This window comes from Bombus flavifrons, chromosome 13 (assembly GCF_040668555.2).
Source record: "Bombus flavifrons isolate JBK064 chromosome 13, iyBomFlav1_principal, whole genome shotgun sequence".
Classification (NCBI taxonomy): Eukaryota; Metazoa; Arthropoda; class Insecta; order Hymenoptera; family Apidae; genus Bombus; species Bombus flavifrons.
In genome coordinates, this window is record NC_138454.1 from 11,554,856 (window position 1) to 11,576,342 (window position 21,487).

Consider the following 21,487-nt stretch of genomic DNA (forward strand, 5'->3'; position numbering starts at 1 on the left):
CCTCTAAACCGCTTGATATTCGTATAAATTAAATATTGATAAAAAGCAAAGTTATTACATTCATGTCCGTTTATAAACATTGATAAAACAGATATTCTCGTCGTATAATTGTACATAAAATAATAAATGATCTAATGTATTAACAGAATTGCAAATTTATATTTTATTTGAATTACAAATTGATTTTTCTGTCAAATGTATTATTTCGTTTGCCAACTGATAAATCGAAAATAATAAAAACAACGAAAATTAACCAGAATTATATTCTCATATCGCAGTTTTTTGAAACAGCCTTACTTTCCTTGCGCTCTATGATCCTTTATTCGAAATATTTCTCATTACGATCCAACAATTTCCACTATTTTATATAGCTATTCCCCTACATATTTAACCGTGGTTTCTATATATTCTCCATCAGGACTGTCAAAATCTTTTATCGGTGGAGTATATACCGGTCCCGTTACGCTATATGGTACGAACGAATCATCAAACTGAAACAGAATGTGTTTCAAAATTTATTCTGTATCTCTACTGTGTTGTATTAGATGGTAAAATACAAACGTACAATATTTAATTTATTTTCTAATATAATATATATCATATACTTACTTCAATTGCTTTTTTGTAAAGTTGCTTCGAGACAGCTTTTAATTCTTTCAATGCTATTTCTTGCGATACCATGATAGATTTCATAACTTGTATGTCCTTCGACCATTGATCTTTTTTAAAACTGGACCATTCCCTCTCTAATAATTTTCTCCTTTCTATTTCTTCTTCTGATAATGATACTGGCAAATGACAAGTCCTTTTCCTAAGAAACATTTGTTTTCGATTAAGTACTATGTTAAGAAGAAAAATTTGTTTCCTATACATAACATATTCTATCATTATATAAAGCGTACTCCTTTTGCAATAGCTGAGATAATGTATCAATTTCAAAGATTGGTTTCAAATGGTTTGTATGTTTTTCTAACTGACGGATTTTTTTCTGTAGTTTCTTCTTCTTTCTTTCTTCTCTAGCTCTAAGGATATTAGGATCGAGTCTTTTCTTCTTTCTAAGTGGTTCTCCTCTGAAATAAATGTAATATGATAATAAATTTGTTTATTCAAAAGAAAAGAAATTTAAAAATACTTACAAGAGAATTTCAGTCGCTCGAAATTGTAATGGATGTATATATATGGAGATATTGCGCGAATTGCTAACTGAATGCAAAGAGGACCTGCATCGGTAAATCTTTATGAATAAAATGAATAAAAATATACAAAAATAATTGTTCACTCAACAATGAATACCTAAAAACGGCATTTGCTAAATTTAATACACCGATCATTTTAATACACTATAATTATTTCGAGCTTTAGTCTGTGTTAGTCTGTGCTATTTTATCTTGAATTACTTTGCGGCACCACGTATATAACCTCTTGAACGCTTGCGATTTTCATACAGGCTAAAATGAGATATGTAACTGTTATAAAATCATAAATTTAAACAGTTGTTGAAAAAATGACACGCGCTATTATGAATAAATTAATAATGACAATAAATAACTACTAATAATATCGTGTTAACAACGATGGTAACTCTGTCCAAGCAGACATACGAACGAGATAATAAACATGCATGTAAGTATCTACATAGGTGTATGTAATCAATTACTACATCATGAAACAAAATTGATAGAGATTTCTCCAGATTTTCTTTATTATTAATATGTACACAGTATTTATGAATGCTGAATACTCGAAAAAGTTATATTATTCGGAAGGAACTAAAAGTTAGAGTTTTTGTTCAAAACCGTGATTAGAATTACATAGTTTCTACGGTTCACGAAAAACCATAAAATGTGCACGTTAAATGAATCTGAATACGATACTTTTGAAGTAAAAGAAATAGCGGAAAACACGTGAGTATCATGTTATATGTGAATTTCATATAATTTTATGCAAATGTTTCTTTATTTCATAATTCTTTTATTGATATGATCTTTATCTTTTTTATAGGAACACTTCTTTCCCTATTAATACCACAGAAATTCATAATGCCACGCTTTCTTGTAAAAAGTGTGGTAGTCAAGAGGTCCAAGTCTTTTCCAAGAATAAGAATGAATACTGTAAAGTATGTTTTTTAAATATATTAAAACATAAATTTAGAGCAACGCTAGGTAAATCCAAGTCTATACACCCGAATGACTCGATACTCGTTGCTCATTCAGGGAAAGCAAACTCAACTGCACTTTTACATCTTATTATGGTTGACACGAATGAATCAATTTCCAAAAAGTTGCGACCATCATTTAAAGTTCTTTATATAGATGGTATGTATTCCTACTATTTCAAATACTCTACTATTCTGTTGTTAGATTTGAAAAAGAAAAAGAAAACCAAGCATATGCTTTTTATTTTATATTTTATATCCTTTATTCTATGTATACAGATGGTATGGTGAAAGGACGCTCGATCGAGGAAAGAAAATCTATTCGAAATGCGTTAGCTAATGAAGCTAAGAGTTTGCAATTAACTATGTACATTTTACCTTTGTCAAAATGTACAAGCGATAGTATTTCTAAAGAAATGCAACTAGTAAATGATTCATCAATGAGCATGACAAGTGATGAGGATACAATGATACAAGAAATGTTTGATAATTTGGAAAATGATACAGCCAGAGATGAATTATTACAGCAATTAAGACGTAAATTACTTATATCCGCAGCTGGTGAACTTAATTGTAATAAAATTTTCTTTGCCGATATATCTTTTGATCTTGCGATAAAAATTCTTGGCGATGTATCAACTGGAAGAGGTTCCCAGTTGCCTTTTAACGTTGCTTTCTCTGACACAAGACACACGAATGTAACATTACTTCGACCACTCAGAGATTTTACACAAAATGACATAACTAACTATTTGGGCTGTTACAATCTACATCCAATTTTTAGTTCTGACAAATATAATTTCTCTTTCCCTATATCTATACGGAATGTCACAAGAAATTTTGTCCATAAATTGGATTCTGAATTTTATGGCACTGTATCCACGATATATCGTACCAGCGAAAAATTAGCTACAAGGATAGAGCAATGTAATAATGAGAACAATGATATAAAGGTAGATGCTAATATTAAAAAGGATAATAACATCTGTATACTTTGTGAATTAACTTTAGACTCGTGTTATTTACCAAAAGAACAACTATCGGTTGTACAAGCGAAATTGTTTTCTAAATTAATTTCTACAATTACGGATACCTCATTAAGTAATACTATGAATTCGTTAAATATTTGCGAACAATCAGACAATGAGCAAATTGAAAGCTTAAATGCTTTAAGACAAAAAAAATGTCAGTGTCAAAATGACATTCACAAGTCTTTTCTGAGACAATCGACAATTGAAAAGTATCTATGCTATGGTTGTAGACTAATTTTCTTAAATTCAAAACAAGTGGATAATATTTTGCCTAATTTTATTTTTGATGCAGTCCAAAAAAGATTACAAGTTGCATGTTTAGAAGAAGAGATAAGAGATTTTTTATTGTAATTGGTGGATAAAAGAATATTTATTAATATTAAGAAATACTTTACATACTAGATAGAGGAACACAATTAAACACAACATTTTACTTCTAAACATTCATAACAGAGTAACTTTTGTAAAAGAGATATTTCGAATAACTGTTAACTTTATGGAAATGGTATAATAAAATACAATATTTATCATATTTTGTATTTCTTATAGCTTCCTGATATCTCAAATTTTATCAAATTTATTATTTTTCTATCCGCATTTCGTACGGATCTCACGTTTTCCGCACGTCGTCGGCATCAGTAAGAAATATTCTTTCTTTGCATAGTGTCTCTTCACTCTTTACTAATATAAACAATTGCATGATGATGGAAACTGCTTGGCCTATCGACTGGAGAATATATTTAATTAATAAATAATAAATGTATATGTATATGTGTAAATGAATGAAACTAAAATAATTATAATAATTTTTATAAACATTGTAACAGTAACAATAAGCTATAGCGCAATATACGAATGAAAGATGAATCACGAAGCGTGATCAGCTTAGATTATTTTATTGTTAGTGGGCTGATCGAAAATTTTGTCTCATATAATATGGTTCAAAGAGAACTTTAACAAAAGTTATTTATAATATATACACATGTATAATGGAAAATAATCTTAATTGTTGAATAAGTTAATTTCATCTCATTATTATAACTTATAATAGATGGCGATAGTAGCGATATCATCTGGCTGTACTGGTACGTTACCTCATTACGCAACAAAGTATTCAAGGAAGTAATTCTTGAATTATTTGGAAGTGCAACGATTTGTTTGAGTAGAATTTATTTATTATATACGCATATATCATGGGGTAATATATTATCTTATCTATAACACGTACTTATATCAGGATATAAAAACAAATAAGATAAAAAAGAAGCAATACAGAGGTTATATTAATAAAAGTGCAAAGTGTCTATTTCAATGTAGTAGTCATCTCAATTATTTTCTATATGTCATCCCGTAGTAAAATATTAATAATGGTATTTAATAGTTTATATTATTGTAATTTTAGAACCACGGATGAAAATAATATTAAAACCTTGCGGGATTTGCGAAGTAAATACCATACCTACTCTGATCCTATCATATATTCTCCATTGACTAGCTTTCTGTCAACGAATCTGCATAATCAGCATGAAATTAAATGCAGAGAGTTTGAGTTTCATTTAGCCGAATGTATTGAAGCATATGGATTTTATAAAGGAATAGAGCAATGCAAAGCAGTACTTAATGATTTTCAAGAATGCATAACCCAAGACAAACGCAGGAGTAGATTTGAAATAATATGTGGGGAATTTATTCGTCAGGTCGAAGCTGGAGAAAGAAATTATGAGAAAGTACCGTTTCTTGCTTTCTTTTAGAATTTATGTTAAAATGTAAATATATATATGTAAACGTCAACAGCAACTTAGGTAGTCAACAGTGCATCGAATAAGTGAAATGTTTGTTCAACATCAAACTGGATAAATGATTAATAATAACAAATTGGAAGGAAGTATAATCTATTTTTCTATTATTCTTCCTATCCATTATATCCATTTCCATATTATTGTTTCATGACTTGCGCTTTTTCATCTAGTTAGGATTTAGCAAATTGTGTTGTTAAGTAAACTGTTTTGTGATTTAATGCAAACGAACGTAAAAACAATCACAAAGCAATTCAACTGTCCTGTTATATTCGTTATTTCTTTTCTTTCTTCTTTGATAAGGTAGTAAAGACTTAAAAGCATAAATGGTTCTAGTAATATTAAATAAAAAAGAAAAGATTATATTAAATAAAAGATACAATTTAGTCATATAACCGAAAAGTTGGAAGAGAGCAAAGTTAAAGTTAAAGATAATTGTAATCTATTTACATATTTGAAATTAGTGAATGAAAAGATGCGTATAAAATTAAATAGTATATAGATGTTTTGGGTAGGACGTCACTAGATGGCAGGAAAATGTTAAAAGAGAATGGATGAATGTGGGTATAACGTGCAAAGGGTCTTGGCGGGTAGATGGGTAGACGGGTAGACGGGTAGACGGGTAGACGGGCAGGCGGGCAGACGGGTATGCGAACGAACAGAGAAAGATACGTAAGCGGGACGGTAGGTTGCCGACTTGTTAGGCCGGAAGGCGGGCGCACCTGTCTGTCATCAGCGCCGACTGTCAATCTTACTGACGCTGGCGCACACGCTGCGAGAACCCGCCGCATTCGTAGTGTTTATCTGTCAGAGAGAACGAGAAATTAGTCCTAACGGGAAGTAATTCGATCAGAAAAGGACGCTGTGATCGAAAGAAACATAGGGAAACTACAGAGAGATAGACCGGTGAGTTGTCGAACGACAGATCAGTTGGTCGAAGAAGAAAACGTGAGAGGGAAAGAAACCGTGAGACACATCGTGTGTTAACTGTTCAACGGTATGGACATGGCATATCTTTTAGTGTTGTTTGTCATTCATCATTCGTGTATTGAAACTCGATGACCGGCAAAAATCGAGTTAGCTCGTGTTGCGCGATCATGCAATATTTTTATCGTGTTAGTGTACGCGTCCCCACGAATTGTTGGTTAGACTTTGTACATTTTTTTCCCTGATTTATTCGTTTAATTTGGGTATTTTGTTAAGAAGTGTGACATGACTTCTGATCGCATTTAAAGAGTGTATTTCTTTTTTCTTACCATGCTGTTTCTTTCTCTATTTAACAGCTGATCGAGTATCGAATTAAGCCAACCACGAGGACATTGCTAGACCGCGTGTACATTGCGTCCATCTCAATTTTTTCATTATGGATCATCGTGTTGGTGAGTATAAATCAATCCATTAATTGCTAGGTTCGTGATATAATCAGTCAGTACTGAATCCATAATTTTGTTAAACATTATTAGTTGGTCTCGAATAAAATTCATTATTCGTATTATGTTGAAAATTTCGATTACGAGACGCCATCATTTACGATACTATATAACGCGTGGCTACCGAGCTAGCATGCAGTCAGCAAGCCAGCTAGCTAGTTAGGCACGTGGTGGCGCGCCACGGCGCGGACTTCGTTACTTCCACGGGGCTCACCGGCCTTACCCCACGGAATCCGCTCTTCGTTATAATTACCAACTGTCATTCTGCTTTTTCCGTCGTGCGTCGTGCCTTCCATGCTTGCCTGCCTGTCTGAAGTGTCTGACTATTCGCTCGCTTTGCGTGCACGCGCACCTATAGTACGTATACGAATATGTTTACGTGCTTGCTCCTTTTGATCGCTGATTGCTTGAGCTTTTTTATGCCTTTACATTTTCAATATGATCTATAACTGCTTTCGTCACAAGTTTCCATACACGTACATGACGAAACTCGTGTAACTCGTTCAACATTATACAATTAAATGAATAAATATATAATATAGGAACATTTCTTTCAAACAACTTTTATATCAAATAATATTTCATATTTAATTAAACGAGATTCAATTGCAATTTGTTTACAATTTATGGCTCAAATTGAAGTATTTCAATTTAAGATTATAAACCTTGATAATTATATGTATATATGTATATATGTATATATGTATACATGTATGCACATGGTATATATACGCGCGCCATGTGGTCGTGTGTAAAGTGAGTTTATAGTATATGGATGATTAATATGTACATATGTATTTTATTCAGTCTGAAGCTTATATTAATTTGTCTCTTGTCTTATTATATATATGTCTTTTTTAGAAATTTAGTGAAATTTTATACCTATTATCTTAACAGATAAACATTCTCATTTCTCTCTCTCTCTCTCTCTCTCTCTCTATATATATATAATATATATATATATATATATATATATATATATATATATATATATATATATAGAATTTAATAATTTCAAATTTATAAAATGTTTTCTAAAACCATTTGAGAAATCAAATGATGCGTTATTATGTTATGTGCGAAAATATGAACGTAAGTCGAATGTGTCCGCATGGTGTCTACTATTACGTAACGTAACATATGAGATGTATGTAGTAGGTACATGTAATATTGTAGAAATGTAGAAATTCATATCTGGATTTTAAAATTAGAATTGTGCTTTATGGTGTCACATTTTTTAGTAACAACGTTATTTGCAAGAAATTTATACAAAGAGATGAGTGAAAAAATAACTTTTTGTGATTAATATTACACTTATATAGTAAATAGTGATAAATGATAGGTTGGATATTATAAATATATGTATATAAATGTGGTCTTTTGAAAAACGATAGTATATAAGCACATATTTGCTCACACGGTGAATAATTATTCTGAATAATTACGATCCTATTTGTAATATCCAAGAATGTAACATTTATAAAATTGTTTAAGCCATACAAGTTTAAGAAAATCAAGTTCGGATTAGAGTTCGAGATTAGCAAGTCGGTAAATGGGTCGCGATACACGACGTTATCTAGCTTTGGTCATTGGCCAGCGAAACTCGTTTAAGAAGACGCGAGAGTATTGTGTAACACGTCTAATAATAGTAATAATGGTACTACTAGTAGTAATAGTATGGTTAACAGAAACAGTACCGAATCTTATGGAAGAATTATTACACCGCGTTTTTTCTATTAATTTTATTACACAGGAAATTATATATATGTACATACATATAGCAGACATATACACATACGCACAACAAACCTGACAGAGATTTGTTATAGTTTTTTTTACATACCGGCTCTGTTGTTTTCAAGTATCGACCTTGGTCGACATAGTAATCCTTGTTGTACATCTAATGACAAATTACTTGATATTTTTTGTTGTATCGCATTATCATATTGTATTTGGTGCATAGCAAATTGTACGTTACATGTTATAGTACGCTTTCATCGGATGTTTCTTAATTCGAATTACCGATCAAGTGCAAAAGGTAAAGTAAAAAGAAGAAGAAAGGTGGGTGTAGGGGGAAGAACGAAATACGTCGAGAATAAAGCAGAACGTATTTTATAAATTGACCATAGCGTTATTTCGTGTCATCGTATCTTTGCCTTGTTACGTAACCGATAGTAGTGCAGCTATTCGCGCTAATCGTTGCGTCTTGATTCTTCTCGATGACTTTCGAGACTTTTTGATACCTGTTTACGTGTTTACCGGCCGATTAGCAAACTGATCTACCAAAATATCGCTGTATTTCATTTGAATGTTACGTAAAATTCAGACATGATGTATATTTCTCCAAATTTTCAAATATCATCGACCGAAGATTACAGTGCTTTATTTATTTTATAATATAGGAGAACGTGCGTTCTTTGATCGCTGTTTCAGGGAAGTAGTTATGTCAAATGATGATAAATTTCCAAGTTTTCACACTGTTTGTTAATTGTTATTGCCTATGTTTAGTTTTTGCATACAATGGGATCAGTTTTATACAATATAATTGGTTTAACAGGGAAATCATTCATAACAACAGTAATATATTATCTGTTATCGGTATCGTAATTTTTAGTACTTTCGTGCTTTGGGTCAGACGTATATACAGTGTTTGAGGTTATCGTGTCAAACGTTGCGTGAGCAGAGAGGCTATAGTTGGTGGAATAGGATATTGTAAAGTAAAATTTCTTCGGTTTGAATAATCTCGATGGTCGTAGATAAAGTCGAGTGGAGACACGTATGTATGGAAATTCGTCGTTATTTCGTCGTATACCAATAGATTTTGAATCGGAATGCAATAGCCTTCGTTAGATTCTTTTCTACAAAATTATGCATTATCGTCAAACTAGAGGTCTTATCTAATCATGTTCAGTACGCAAATGCGAATCGAACATAAAATCACTTTTCTCGCGTGTCTAATTCAGAGTATATTGAAAAAAAGGTACAATATACATAATATGATGTTTGAACATTAAAAGATTATTAGGACGAAATGAGAAGACATGCCACGGCGCAAAGCACGAACAGAACAGCCCAAAGGCCGTGTCTAAAATCGTTCTATGCTCGCTGACCTATGAAGAATGTTCGTCTCTCCTCTTGAATCGATGTTCCTTTGCTTGTCGAAGGTTCGAAGCTCTGCCATATAATATATGTATTGCTCTCGAAACATCTCCTCTGCGAAAGCCTTGTTCGTTCAAGGATCGGTATAACAACCGATACATCGAGTTGAAGTTTTATTTTTCCTTTACCTGACAAATTGTGAGTTAGAAGGAAAACAATAATTCTGTTATTCGACCGTTCTGTTACCTGAGAAGCGGTGTTTTGGACATGCCAGTTTCTTATAAGTTATACCTATATATTATAATACATGTAATATAATTGTATTATATTACTTTGAAATTTCTTTTTCCCAAACATTTTTCCCTTTACCTGTCAAATTGCGAGTTAGAGGGAAAGCAATAATTCTGATATTTGACAGTTCTGTTACCTGCAAAACAGTGTTTTGGACCTGACAGTTTCTTAGAGTATATACCTACGTATTATAATACATATAATATAACTGTATTATATTTGTTTTTCTCAAGCATCTTTTCCTTTGCCTGACAAATTGCGAGTCAGAAGGAAAACAATAAATTTGTTGTTCGACCGTTTTTTTTTTACCTGAGAAGCGGTGTTTTGGACATGACAGTTTATCATAAGATATACCTACACATTATAATACATATAATATAATTTTATTATATTACTTTGAAATTTGACGTTTGTTTTTCTCAAACATGAAGATTAGAATAAACACTTTCTCTTTTTTCTTACTTGCTTTTTCAGCTTAAACGTCATAAAGGGATTTCTTTTAGTTTAATTTAAGGCAATTTCCTTCAGTTCGACTGATTTGCGTTAGCGGTAGATAGCTAATAAGAGGTACAAATTCATTCGATAGTTACACGCACGATTCAACATTCGTTTCAACTTTAAACCGTTTAAAGAAACTAACAAAGCCTCGCAAAGTAATTAGGGTCGAGATACTAAACAGTTTTTGTGACGATTACGATCAAACAAAAAGTGTTGCGCAACTTAGTTTGGACAGAGAGAAAATGTATTCATGCATGTACACATATACGAATGTATATATTGTTGAAAAGCACGTTTGCGAGAAAAAAGAAATAAAAATATCACATAAATTTTTCATAATATTATTCAACAATTATTCTAAAGTAAAAATGTTAATGATGAAGAAAGAAACGTTCCTTACCAATCGAGTAATAGAGTGAAAAAGCCAGGATACGATCATCGTATACAATAGGCTTATCGTATTAGAAATATCATCGATTGGAATGGTCATGCAAGGGTTGAATTGATAAGATAAAAATACGCTTTTACAGTTTATCCTAGACATCCAGAGATAAATAGTGGCATCAAAATTGGAGGATGGCTAGAGAGGAGAGAGAGAGAGAGAGAGAGTTTTTATTTGAACGAAATCGAGCTTTTATACACATTTATCGACGTATAAAATGAAGGGAATATAAAAAATTTAGATAGATATTGCGACGAAATATGTGTATCGTATATAAATCGTTTACACTTATTACTTACATATTTTTTGTAATTTTCTTAATGTTCAGTTAAACGCGTATATATACAAAAATACGTGTAGGTATATTTTTACATACTTAGCTTAGGCTATAAAGAAAAATAATGTAATTTTTGTTTCATGCAAATTTCTACATTATTTGTTTTTAAGATATTGCGAAATATACGGTAGACACGAGATAGAATTTCTTTATTTTATATAACTCTCGTATAAACAACAGAGGACACTAAAATCTTCGAAAAATTCGACTTTCTATTTCGAAATGTATCGAAATAACGGATTTTACGTTTCGACTAGCTGCACGTGCAAATGATTCGTGCTTTTTCTTGGTCTTAGATTATACTCTATCTCGTAACCTTATCTCATATTATCTCTTCTCATATCTCTACCTTTTTAGTGGTACGTCGAACGAATAACACACATTTTTGTAACGTACAGTAATCGTGTAAAATTTTCTTCTCTTTTCTTTTATTTTTTCTTTCTGCTTTTCTCTTGCGTATACAGTACTCTCCCCTTTGAACAACGCGGGGTATAGAAACACCGACTGATCGCGTAATGTAGAATGAACTCCGCGTAGTTGCGAGATCCACAGACTGATGCACATGCTCACATAAATACGCACATTTATATTTTTCCAATACATGTGCATGTATTTATTATATTTTGTGTGTGTGGGTGTATGTATTTGGTTACACTATTACCTATACTACATATATATACATACATATATAGTACTTACATATACATAAATTGATTCGTAATAAATGTAAAAAAATGAAATTTGTCAAAAAAGATCCACGCTGTTCAGGGGGTTGTATCGTGAAGAAAAAACAATAATTGCTGTTAATGTGAAATATCACAAGTATATTTTGTTGATTATTAATTTGACTCGTGATTGACACGTATTTGACTTGTAATTGACATTTACCGATAGGAATGGAAAATTAATATTACTGTTAATTATGCATTTGTAAACAAACGATATACATATGGAATATGAAAATGAGGAATTTTGTTTTAATATTGAAAGAATAAGGGACAGAGGGCCAAACGAAGACATTGGTTATGGTTAGGGTTAGGGTTAGGGTTAGGATTAGGTTTAGGATTAGGGTTAGGGTTAGGTTTAGGATTAGGGTTAGGGTTAGGGTTAGGGTTAGGGTTAGGGTTAGAATTATACAACCGTGTTACTACATAGCGAAGTATGCTTCCCGCCAATATAGCTCTTATACCTGCTTTGGAAGGGATAACGCACTCGCTATGCTATCGTTACGAGAATACACCGAGCAACGCAACCGCTCCGATAGATTCTTATGAAGTTTATATGGCGGGAAAGACGCAAATAGGAAGGGGGCTAAAACAGAGAGAGTCTAATGGCTGACCAGTGACAGGCCAAGAAGCGGGAAGTGGATACGCGCGCGCAAATCTTTCTCCTTGCTAGGCGCGCACATGCACTCATTCTCGTGTTTGATTTGTCTCTTGTCAGCCGCCTCTGTCAAGCCGGCTTCCGACATGGTTGGCCCAGTCGTGTTGTCGACGTCGTCCGATTGTGTTTGATCAGTTTTACTCCTCATAATCAGTTAAAAACGAACGATACAAAAGATATTTTTATTCTCAATTCCTTCGCCGCTCTTCGGCATCGCTGTAAATAGCGAATACTTCGCAAAGAAGCGAAGTAACCTTGTTTTCAATTCAAAGCAAGAAAATCCCGGTTGTTGTTCATTTTTTGTTATCGCCTGTCCAACATTTTGCAGGCAGGATATATCATTACGAAGAACATATTTCCTGATCGCAGGGAATAAGCGAAAGCAAATTCGAACGAACGAAATACCCATCAGGGAGTTGTATTACAATTGGGGATTTTAAGAAAGCTAAACTGTCTAGTTTTTAAGACGGTCGAAGAAAATTAAAGCGAAGAGCGTCACGCAACGTCTAAAAATGACGAAGAAAACAAAGTTCTTTTGTGAATTCGCTAGACGACACAGCTGTGTTACGTGAAAGGCGTTTGAATACGACATCAATGTCATTTTCTAAACGAGAATCAGCGATGCAACAACAGTATCGGCCAATAAAGGAGAAACGACGGTGTTTAAGGTGATTGATAATATCACTGGTCCTATCCATGACATATCTTGTGTTGAAAGAAAAGTCTTTCGTCCTGCGTTATTTCTATAAATTCTGATAACGGCGCCAAATTGGAATAGCGAAAGGATAAGAAACGACGAGTGGCTTAATAATGAAAGTAAATGTACGTTAATCGTTCAAACGTCAATATAGAGTGCAAGCATGATTGTAGGAATGAGACAAAGTTTGACGTACGATCGAAGAAGATTTGGAACGTCGCGATAAATTTTTCCTCCATTGTTTTATTATCGTGTCGAGATATTTTCTACAACGTATACCGAGCTTCTTAAGTTTTTATAATTACAAGAATATCATGTTACCACCAGCCGCTATGCACTTGGAACAGAAACAGAGTACCGAAAGAATGACAGGTACACAACAACAATACCTTCATCAGTATTGTAATCAATATTGTCACGATGATCAGCATCAACATCCTCGACATCCACAGAAGCAGCAAGGTTATCATCGTTATCGTCGTCATTATCGCAATGATCATTACCACCATCATCACCACCACCGTTACCACCATCATCATCATCGACACAAACATCAACTTATCCCTCAAACTGATCAACCGTCACAACATAATTCTCGCCATTCACGAAATACGGATTGTCGTCGTACAATGTCCCCTTTGTCATCATCGATGATGCCACATAACGATAATTCTCCCTCGACTCAGCGTACGAGTATGTTCGTGACAGGTAAGAGTGTGACAATAATCATCGATTCAAATTTGTTGAATTTCTTTAGAAACGTAACATTTGCGTAATTCTTTGAATCTTTTTTTTATGAAGAAAAGGTAATGCGTAATAGGTAAACGTTGTATAACGTGCAATACAATCGGAAGAATAACATTTGAGGAATATACTCGTATGTAAACGAAAATTTGATATGGATATTTCGAAATAACTTCGAAATAACGTTGCCCACACAATTACGTATGCAGTTACATATACCAGTAGTACTTAACAAAATCAATTTTTCTAAAATGCTTGTTAAGACATGACACGATGTCACACAGGAGAAATCATATATCCTGCGATATGCGGCAAATTTACATATATGTATATAATAGTGGTCGAAGATCCCTGTAAGCATTTATGTAAACCCCATGGGGCACCGTTTCAGTTCATTCAAATCTGTTGTTATCATTTACTACGTGCATCCAGAGATAGAAGAACAATTTTTTTTGTTATTTGATTTGCGAGAAGATGCTACGTATACGTACATTAGAGGTGGAAGAGCAAATGTGTACAATTTGTTAGGTAATTGCTGTTAAAGAAGGGAATATAAATTTTTGGCAAGTTTATTTCGGAGAAATTATCGTGCTTGATAAGCGCAGATTGAAATTATTCGTTCATGGGTTGGTTGATCTTGGGTATGACATCTGTTTAGAGCGGTAATGTTTGGGAATTATCTGATTTTTTGTTAGAAACGGTTTTGTTTGTCAGTTTCAAATCTTATAATACGTGCTGCGTACGTGGTTTATTGACTAGGAGTTATCGATACCGGATAAGATCTGGAGTAATAAATTACAAGTAGTACAGTATCCGTTGATATAGATAGTTGGAATACATATCAGTGAAACTTATTTACGTCTTTAATGCTTTTGATCGGTGTATTGAATGCAAAATATGCCGGGCATCGTGTACGTAAGCTTATGTCACGAAGGTTACAGTCAAATAATTCTTATGTAAGTCTTAAATTCGTTTTCAACGTTAATGACAAAAAAGAGTGGAAAGAAAATTCAAGCAATACTTTTCCTATGGTGTAGCTATGATAGCTAGTTTGATCTTGTTTATTTTTCAAAAATTTCGCAGTAGCCAAACCAAAACAGAGAGAGAGAGAGAGAGAGAGAATTCATCGGGAAAGTAAAGTCCAAAAATGAACAGGAGAAAAATCTGTGTTGCATGCAGTGTATAATATTTTTGACTGCAACAGAAGCACTAATTATTAACATCACGTACTTCTATGATGATCTTTTGGAGAACTTCCAAATGTGTTACGGGTCACCGACTGTCAGTATTACGATGTAACTTTGTACATAGATATTAAGATATTCTATGAAACTTAATTTCGTAATATTCTTACGCTATCGATCCGATATTTTTAAATTTATTTTCCAGTTGCTTTGCGATACTTAAAAGCATTGAGACGTGATTAAGACATTTTGATCACATCTAAACCACGAAATCGTTTGAAATTTAAATTATGTCGCTCGTCTGTCTGTGTTTTAAAATTCCAAGAATTCTGTAGATTTAATTGTATTATAATATTATTTTCGAATGTCTCTAGGACAAATTGCAATTTTGAAAAAAAGCGGGTATAATGAAATTATAATATTAATAGATAGCCATACGTTAGCCAATGTTTGCCATCGGACAAATTATAACGATTCCGAAAGCACATATTATGGTTTAACGATAGTTCAATTTTCTATTTTACATATTTTGGTTGCCAATATATATTGAAAATATATAAGAGTAATTGCAAGCTTATTTCTTTTCGTAAAACAATGACATAATTTACTTTAAGACGTTACATTTTCTAATTATATTGATTTATCGAGTTGATTGTTTGAAAAAGAGATGCGGTTACGTTATTAGATAGCGTTGTGCGCCACTAGAACGCACGATGCATCTGTAAACTCGCTAGCAACTCGTTGTATATTTAGCTCGATGGACGAAGAAACGTCTCTTCGTGTACCGACCAAACTAAGGTCGCTAGATGGCTTTTTCCTTCGGTTAGCTCTCTGTTCCATCAAGCCGATAATGTTTGAGATATAGTTCTGTTACTGTATGCTATTCTTATCATCTTTGTTGATGTCGTCGTCATCGTCGTCGCTGCTATCGACATCGACATCGACATCGACATCGACATCGACATCGACATCGACATCGACATCGCCATCGCCATCGCCATCGCCATCGCCATCGCCATCGCCATCGCCATCGCCATCGCCATCGCCATCGCCATCGTGACACTCGACGTCGTCATAGTTTCCGTCTAGCCGCGAGGAGCTTGGATCCTAATTTTGTGCTGTCGGGTTACTGGACCTTACGTAACCACAAATTCAAACGCTAAGATTAGTCGACGGTGCAAACTAACCAGGATCGCAAATTTAGTTCCCGGGTGTATATATTTACAGGGGGTGGGGGGAGGGAAGAAGAAAAAAAAACGAAAAAGGAAACTACTATTGTACATATGAAAAGGATAAAAGTGAAGAAAATAGTTGCTTTTACGTTATCGAGATATTCAAAAGGGGAAATATCGGAAGGGAAAACGAAATGTGTGAAACGAGAGAAAACTACAACATCTTGTCTCATTCATTTCTTATCTACTTTCTATTGCCAACGATTTCATGTATACGTATTAAAAATGCTTAGTTCTAAAATCTGAATAGCTTAATCTTGTTGATCGTTTTATGCACGTCTATTTTAAATAATGTAACGATATACGAGAGATATGTTCGTTTTGAGATTCAATGAGATTTTTTAATTTAGATATATCTATATACCTGTGCCTATATACGTCTGTATACCTATACACATATTCGTATATATGTGGATTTTTTTCTCTTTTCTTGAAAATGATTATAAGTTGCGAGAATGTACACGAGTGCGATGGCGAAGAACTGTGTAAATTTAATTCAATGATTGTTGTTTTATGTTTCAGCGAGAGAACGTTTTCCTTCATCAAGTAGTACCGACGACGATCAAAGTGGTTCTGATACGGAACACGACTCGAATGCGTTACGCACTAAAGTTCATTCTGGAATAGTTCATCACTCTGGTAACCATTCCGTGAGAAAACGTCGTGGAAACCTACCAAAAACTTCAGTGAAAATTTTAAAACGATGGCTTTACGAGCACAGATACAACGCATATCCAAGCGACAACGAGAAGCAAGAGCTGAGTCAAGAAGCGCATTTGACTGTACTCCAGGTTGGTACAATACTCTACTGCTCTATTTAATTTTCATTTCGTGACCTTCTCGACGTCTATTCTCGTCATTGTAGGTTTGCAATTGGTTCATAAACGCCAGACGGCGAATTCTACCAGAAATGATTCGAAGAGAAGGCCACGATCCTCTACAGTACACGATATCTCGCCGCGGTAAAAAGATGCCCGCAGGAAGTCACCAACAATCATCCGGTCTTGGTTCAAGATCCAATCAAAATTGGGATTCGTTAGCAGGCATGAGTGCTCCGAAACGTAGTAGAGATCACGATTACGAAGATTCTGCTGGATTAATGTATCGGTTGGTTACAAGTTACGCTTTGATACTATCATATGCAACGATTGGTCGTCGACAATGTTTCGTATTTCATAATTTTCTTCTTTTTGTTTCTTTCTTTCTCAGAAGCGAAGAGGATAGCCCAAACGACTATGAGAGCAGTTCTCACAGCGAGGAGGAACGTCCATCGACGCAGTGGCCGAGTGTAATAGTGTACCCTTACTCGGAAACTAAAATTGAACAAAATGTCAGCCAACTTGGAGCTTACGACGAAACGATTACCCACCCAGCGCGACGAGGGTAGGCATATTGCTATACACCGTCGCGGTTTTTCATTATTTCGACTTTATAACTGACTGATATTCTTATTTTTCTTTTCCATTTTATCCTGCTCAGGGACGATGATGAATCTTCCATGGGAAACGAAGCTGCATATTGGAGTGCCCCTAGACAACATCTTATTCAAACTTCTGATGTACAGCATGAAACAGAAGTATATGGTACACGTAATGCTCACAGTCCTCATACGGATGAGACGCCACCTCCGACACCACCTGAAGAGGATAAAGACAAGTTCAAGTGTCTTTACTTACTGGTTGAGGCAGCCGTTGCTGTACGACAACAGGAAAAAGAACGTGAGGGGGCTGTACCGGTTTAACGAGAGCAGCGTTTCTCGTAGCTTACATCGATGTTTTTTTTTAACCTTCGATTCTCCATTTTGCCATGGAGGATACAAAACAATTTTTTCGCTTTGGTATCGTCATCATAATATTGATAATTTTTCGTTCTTTTTTCTTTTTTTCCTCTTTTTTTTTTTTTGCATCTTTGACCTCAACCTATGATATTTTTTCCACTTTTAAATATTTTCTCGTAGTCTCAAAATTCGCGAATCGGATAAAAGAGAATCTGACGATTTACATGTTTTTCCTTTCTAATATTTTAGTTCTTTCGCCAATTTTTTTTGCATATATGTACGTATATGTGCAAACAGGTACGTACATATATAAAGCAAGGAGAATAGTAAAGACTTTTGAACTTGATGAACAACCAGAAGTATATAGTAACTAGCCATTAAACAATTGTGTATATGATAGTGTTCTTCGAATATTGTGATTGTCTTCTTACGGCACGTGATTTATGGGTGCATTGTTTTAAAATATCATATGTACAACGAAAACTCACAAAAGTACACGTGCGAACGGTACTGTTACTGTTTTTTAGTATTCGTTGTGTTGTTCAAGGTAGTAACAATAGTTCTTCCGATTGGAAGACCGCTCCGATTATGCTAAAGCAGTTCTGCCGTTTTGTTGAGAAAGTAAAATATCACGCATATACGCTATACATCAATACTGAATATTGTATCGCGTGATGAAACGACACTGAATAAGAAAGATACGTTCTTTTTGTTTCGGTGATTATATTTCTGTCTATTCTAATACACTATTGACAGAACAAACGTGAGATTGATGGTCAAACAAGTGCCAAAATATTATGTTGCAAGTAAAAGATTGTGGTATAAGGGGAAGAGTTAGATCGAATACCGATTTACATTCTCGTTCAAGTTTTTATTCGTGTATCGTAATTCATCAGACAAAATTGTATAAACTTTATAACACGCCAATTTATTACAGATGCGTGACTGTTTTCTAGAATTTATAGGGAGTAAGGGAGAAGTAATAAAAAGAGAAGACTAGTAAAAAGAAAAGCTGGTAGTACGTCGCTGATATAATACTGAAAGAACTTTAACATTTACGCGTTTCCATTCTCTCTGACAAATAAAAGAAAGAAATAGACTGGTTAAATAAGAACCTTCTAAGCTCTGCTTTTTATTGTACTTTAGATCGTTTCTTATATACATTTACGCTATAATAATTTGCCAAACATACTATAACAGAAACAGGCCAAAGAATATCGGAAACATTTTCATATGTTTCGTTGTCATCTTGATCACTTTACTTCTTTTCTCTGTTTGTTGATATTAATTGATCGAATTAATCGTATGACGTTAATAGTTGTGCATGGTTCCTGTCCATATTTCAAAGTTATTATACAGTACTTAGATTCGTCAGTATATCATTTTGTAAGCACAAGTAGATATTCTTCTTTCTTTCTTTTCCTTTTTTTAAGTAATCTCTCTCTCTCTCTCTCTCTCTCTCTCTCTCTCTCATTATTATCGTTAAAGCAATATGCAGTAACCTACAGCAATTGTGATTTTTATGGCGTTTACGTTCGCATTTATGTTAGATAGATAAGAAGACTGCTCGAAAAGAGATTTGTACACATAGTGACGAGTTTGCATAAAGTTAATGCATCTCCCTTTTCTCCCTAAGACGATCGAACGGTAGTAGGCAAAAGTAATAATATCGATTAACCGTTCGTTTTTTTGCACATATAAAAATGTCTTTTAAATAAAAGAAAAACGATACACGAAATACGTGAACAACGTTTACGGATCGCAGTAAATGCATATATCGAATACTAAGCGCATGTGCCTATTAAGAAATAGATTTATAGATGATAAGTATATATACATAGATTTATATTACAGCCACATGATTCAACGTACGTTATACAAAAGCACGAATTTTTAAACGTTCGTTATTTGGAAATTAGCGTCATGGAATATGAATCACGTATAGGAAAATCATTGGTACAAACGCCAAAGACTTATAATATATAACCGTTAGTTATATATTATATCCAATAATTAAGTACTTTAATTAAATCCATATAGAATCCTTTTTGCCGGGTACGTAGCTAGTTAATGTGTTGATCGTGTGCTCGAGCGTTTGGCATAATTCGGTAAAGAGATAGAAAAAAGGGGAAACAGGAGAAGGGGGAGAGAAAGAAAAGAGAAGAGAGATAGGAGGATACGATAAGAATAGAAAGAAGGAGAGAAACGATGTAGAAGAAAAAGAAACAAATGGAGAAGGAAGTGTTAGGGAAATGTGCCTATGAAATGTGTACTGCGACATTAATTGTGGCGCATATCGTGAAAGTGTGAATGTAGACGCGAACGTGGATCGATGCAATGGTATGACTAACAAAATAAGTTTGTATGTATGTATGCATCGATACGTGAGCTATATCCAAATCGTGTTCAGACAAAACGAACTTCTTTAATGTACAAAATATGATTCAAATTTATTTTTAAATTGCGATAAACAGCGGTTGCGAGACCGTTACGTTAAAAACTGTTAAGAAAATACTTTACGATAGTTTAAGAATAGATCTCTCTCCGACAAAAGATAGGCTTGCAAATATGATAGTCTTCGATCGATAAGACATTTTTCGATCGCACACTAAATAACGTGAATTACAACGACGAGGATGATGACGAAGACGAAAACGGCGAAAACGACAAATATAAATATCGGAAGGTACAAGGAAATACTGTTCCGTTCCGATCGAAATGTTGCTGTTACCCGTACCCATTGTTTCTAATATACCCAAATCGCCTGTTTTACGAGTGGTGTATGGTAGCATTACAGTTTACCTCTGTTTCGCGTGCTCCCTTGCCTGCTAGTAAAAGCAAAAGCAGAGTTGAGATAACGCATGCAAGCCAAAATTATTCTCATAACGAAATGTATCTTCATAGTTCCTAATTCATTCAAAGTTTGCTCTATCGGAGAGGCAAGGGGTACAGAAGAAGCGATAAATGGTGAATGCTTGTATGAGAAGCACCAGTCGTTGGTTCGTTACTGAGTCGCATAATTATAAAAGCAATAAGCGTGCCTTGTTCGAATGTTCTAAATGCATACTGATAATGATATCTAACGGAAAGGTAGTGTCGAAACGTTCGCCGAATTCGTCGAATTTATTTCTAATGTATTTACGATTCTGGAAACGTTAGATAAGGTAAATGAAATAAAAGCATACAGAGTTCGCGTTTTCATGTTGGTAAATTCTCCTCTTTCATTAAAAAAAAAAAAAAAAAAAAAAAAAGGAAAAAAGAAGAAAAAAGAAAAAAAAAGAAAAAGAAAAGAAAAGGAAGACAAAAAAAGAAAGGAAGAGGAAGAAAAAGGAGTTGTTGCATCAGTTGAAGCGTTCGATTAAATATTGGAAATGTGTGAGTTGGGAAAAAA

General features: G+C 33.9%; 4 protein-coding genes across 7 annotated transcripts; 2 read left to right on the forward strand and 2 right to left on the reverse strand.

Annotated features, from left to right (window-relative positions):
* Positions 1-366: 366 nt before the first annotated feature.
* Positions 367-1,433, reverse strand: mRpL40 (mitochondrial ribosomal protein L40). The gene is made up of 5 exons (XM_069126118.1): positions 1,294-1,433; positions 1,137-1,220; positions 903-1,070; positions 610-811; positions 367-491 (listed from the first exon to the last, which is right to left on the reverse strand). The coding sequence occupies exons 1-5, from the start codon at positions 1,329-1,331 to the stop codon at positions 372-374; spliced, it is 612 nt and encodes a 203-aa protein (XP_068982219.1). The 5' UTR covers positions 1,332-1,433; the 3' UTR covers positions 367-371.
* An 81-nt stretch (positions 1,434-1,514) lies between these two features.
* Ctu2 (Cytosolic thiouridylase subunit 2) lies at positions 1,515-3,847 on the forward strand. Of its 2 annotated transcripts, none has more exons than XM_069126085.1 (4): positions 1,515-1,623; positions 1,722-1,904; positions 2,002-2,315; positions 2,435-3,847. In XM_069126085.1, exons 2-4 carry the CDS (start codon positions 1,843-1,845, stop codon positions 3,535-3,537), a joined length of 1,479 nt encoding a protein of 492 aa, XP_068982186.1. In that variant the 5' UTR covers positions 1,515-1,623; positions 1,722-1,842; the 3' UTR covers positions 3,538-3,847. The 2 variants fall into 2 exon arrangements, with proteins under 2 accessions (XP_068982186.1, XP_068982187.1); XM_069126086.1 differs by having other exon boundaries at positions 1,516-1,623; positions 1,694-1,904.
* A 1,744-nt stretch (positions 3,848-5,591) lies between these two features.
* On the forward strand, positions 5,592-21,391 carry LOC138186319 (homeobox protein TGIF2). 3 transcript variants are annotated; one of them, XM_069126098.1, is made up of 6 exons: positions 5,592-5,888; positions 6,266-6,361; positions 16,842-17,110; positions 17,185-17,426; positions 17,529-17,702; positions 17,799-21,391. In XM_069126098.1, exons 2-6 carry the CDS (start codon positions 6,346-6,348, stop codon positions 18,058-18,060), a joined length of 963 nt encoding a protein of 320 aa, XP_068982199.1. In that variant the 5' UTR covers positions 5,592-5,888; positions 6,266-6,345; the 3' UTR covers positions 18,061-21,391. The 3 variants fall into 3 exon arrangements, with proteins under 3 accessions (XP_068982199.1, XP_068982198.1, XP_068982197.1); XM_069126097.1 differs by having other exon boundaries at positions 5,593-5,979; XM_069126096.1 differs by lacking the exons at positions 5,592-5,888; positions 6,266-6,361 and adding an exon at positions 13,423-13,531.
* On the reverse strand, positions 8,524-12,610 carry LOC138186333 (uncharacterized). The gene is given in 2 exon segments (XM_081833768.1): positions 8,524-8,665; positions 12,352-12,610. Coding segments are annotated over 2 exon segments (381 nt in total). The 3' UTR covers positions 8,524-8,543.
* Positions 21,392-21,487: the final 96 nt, after the last annotated feature.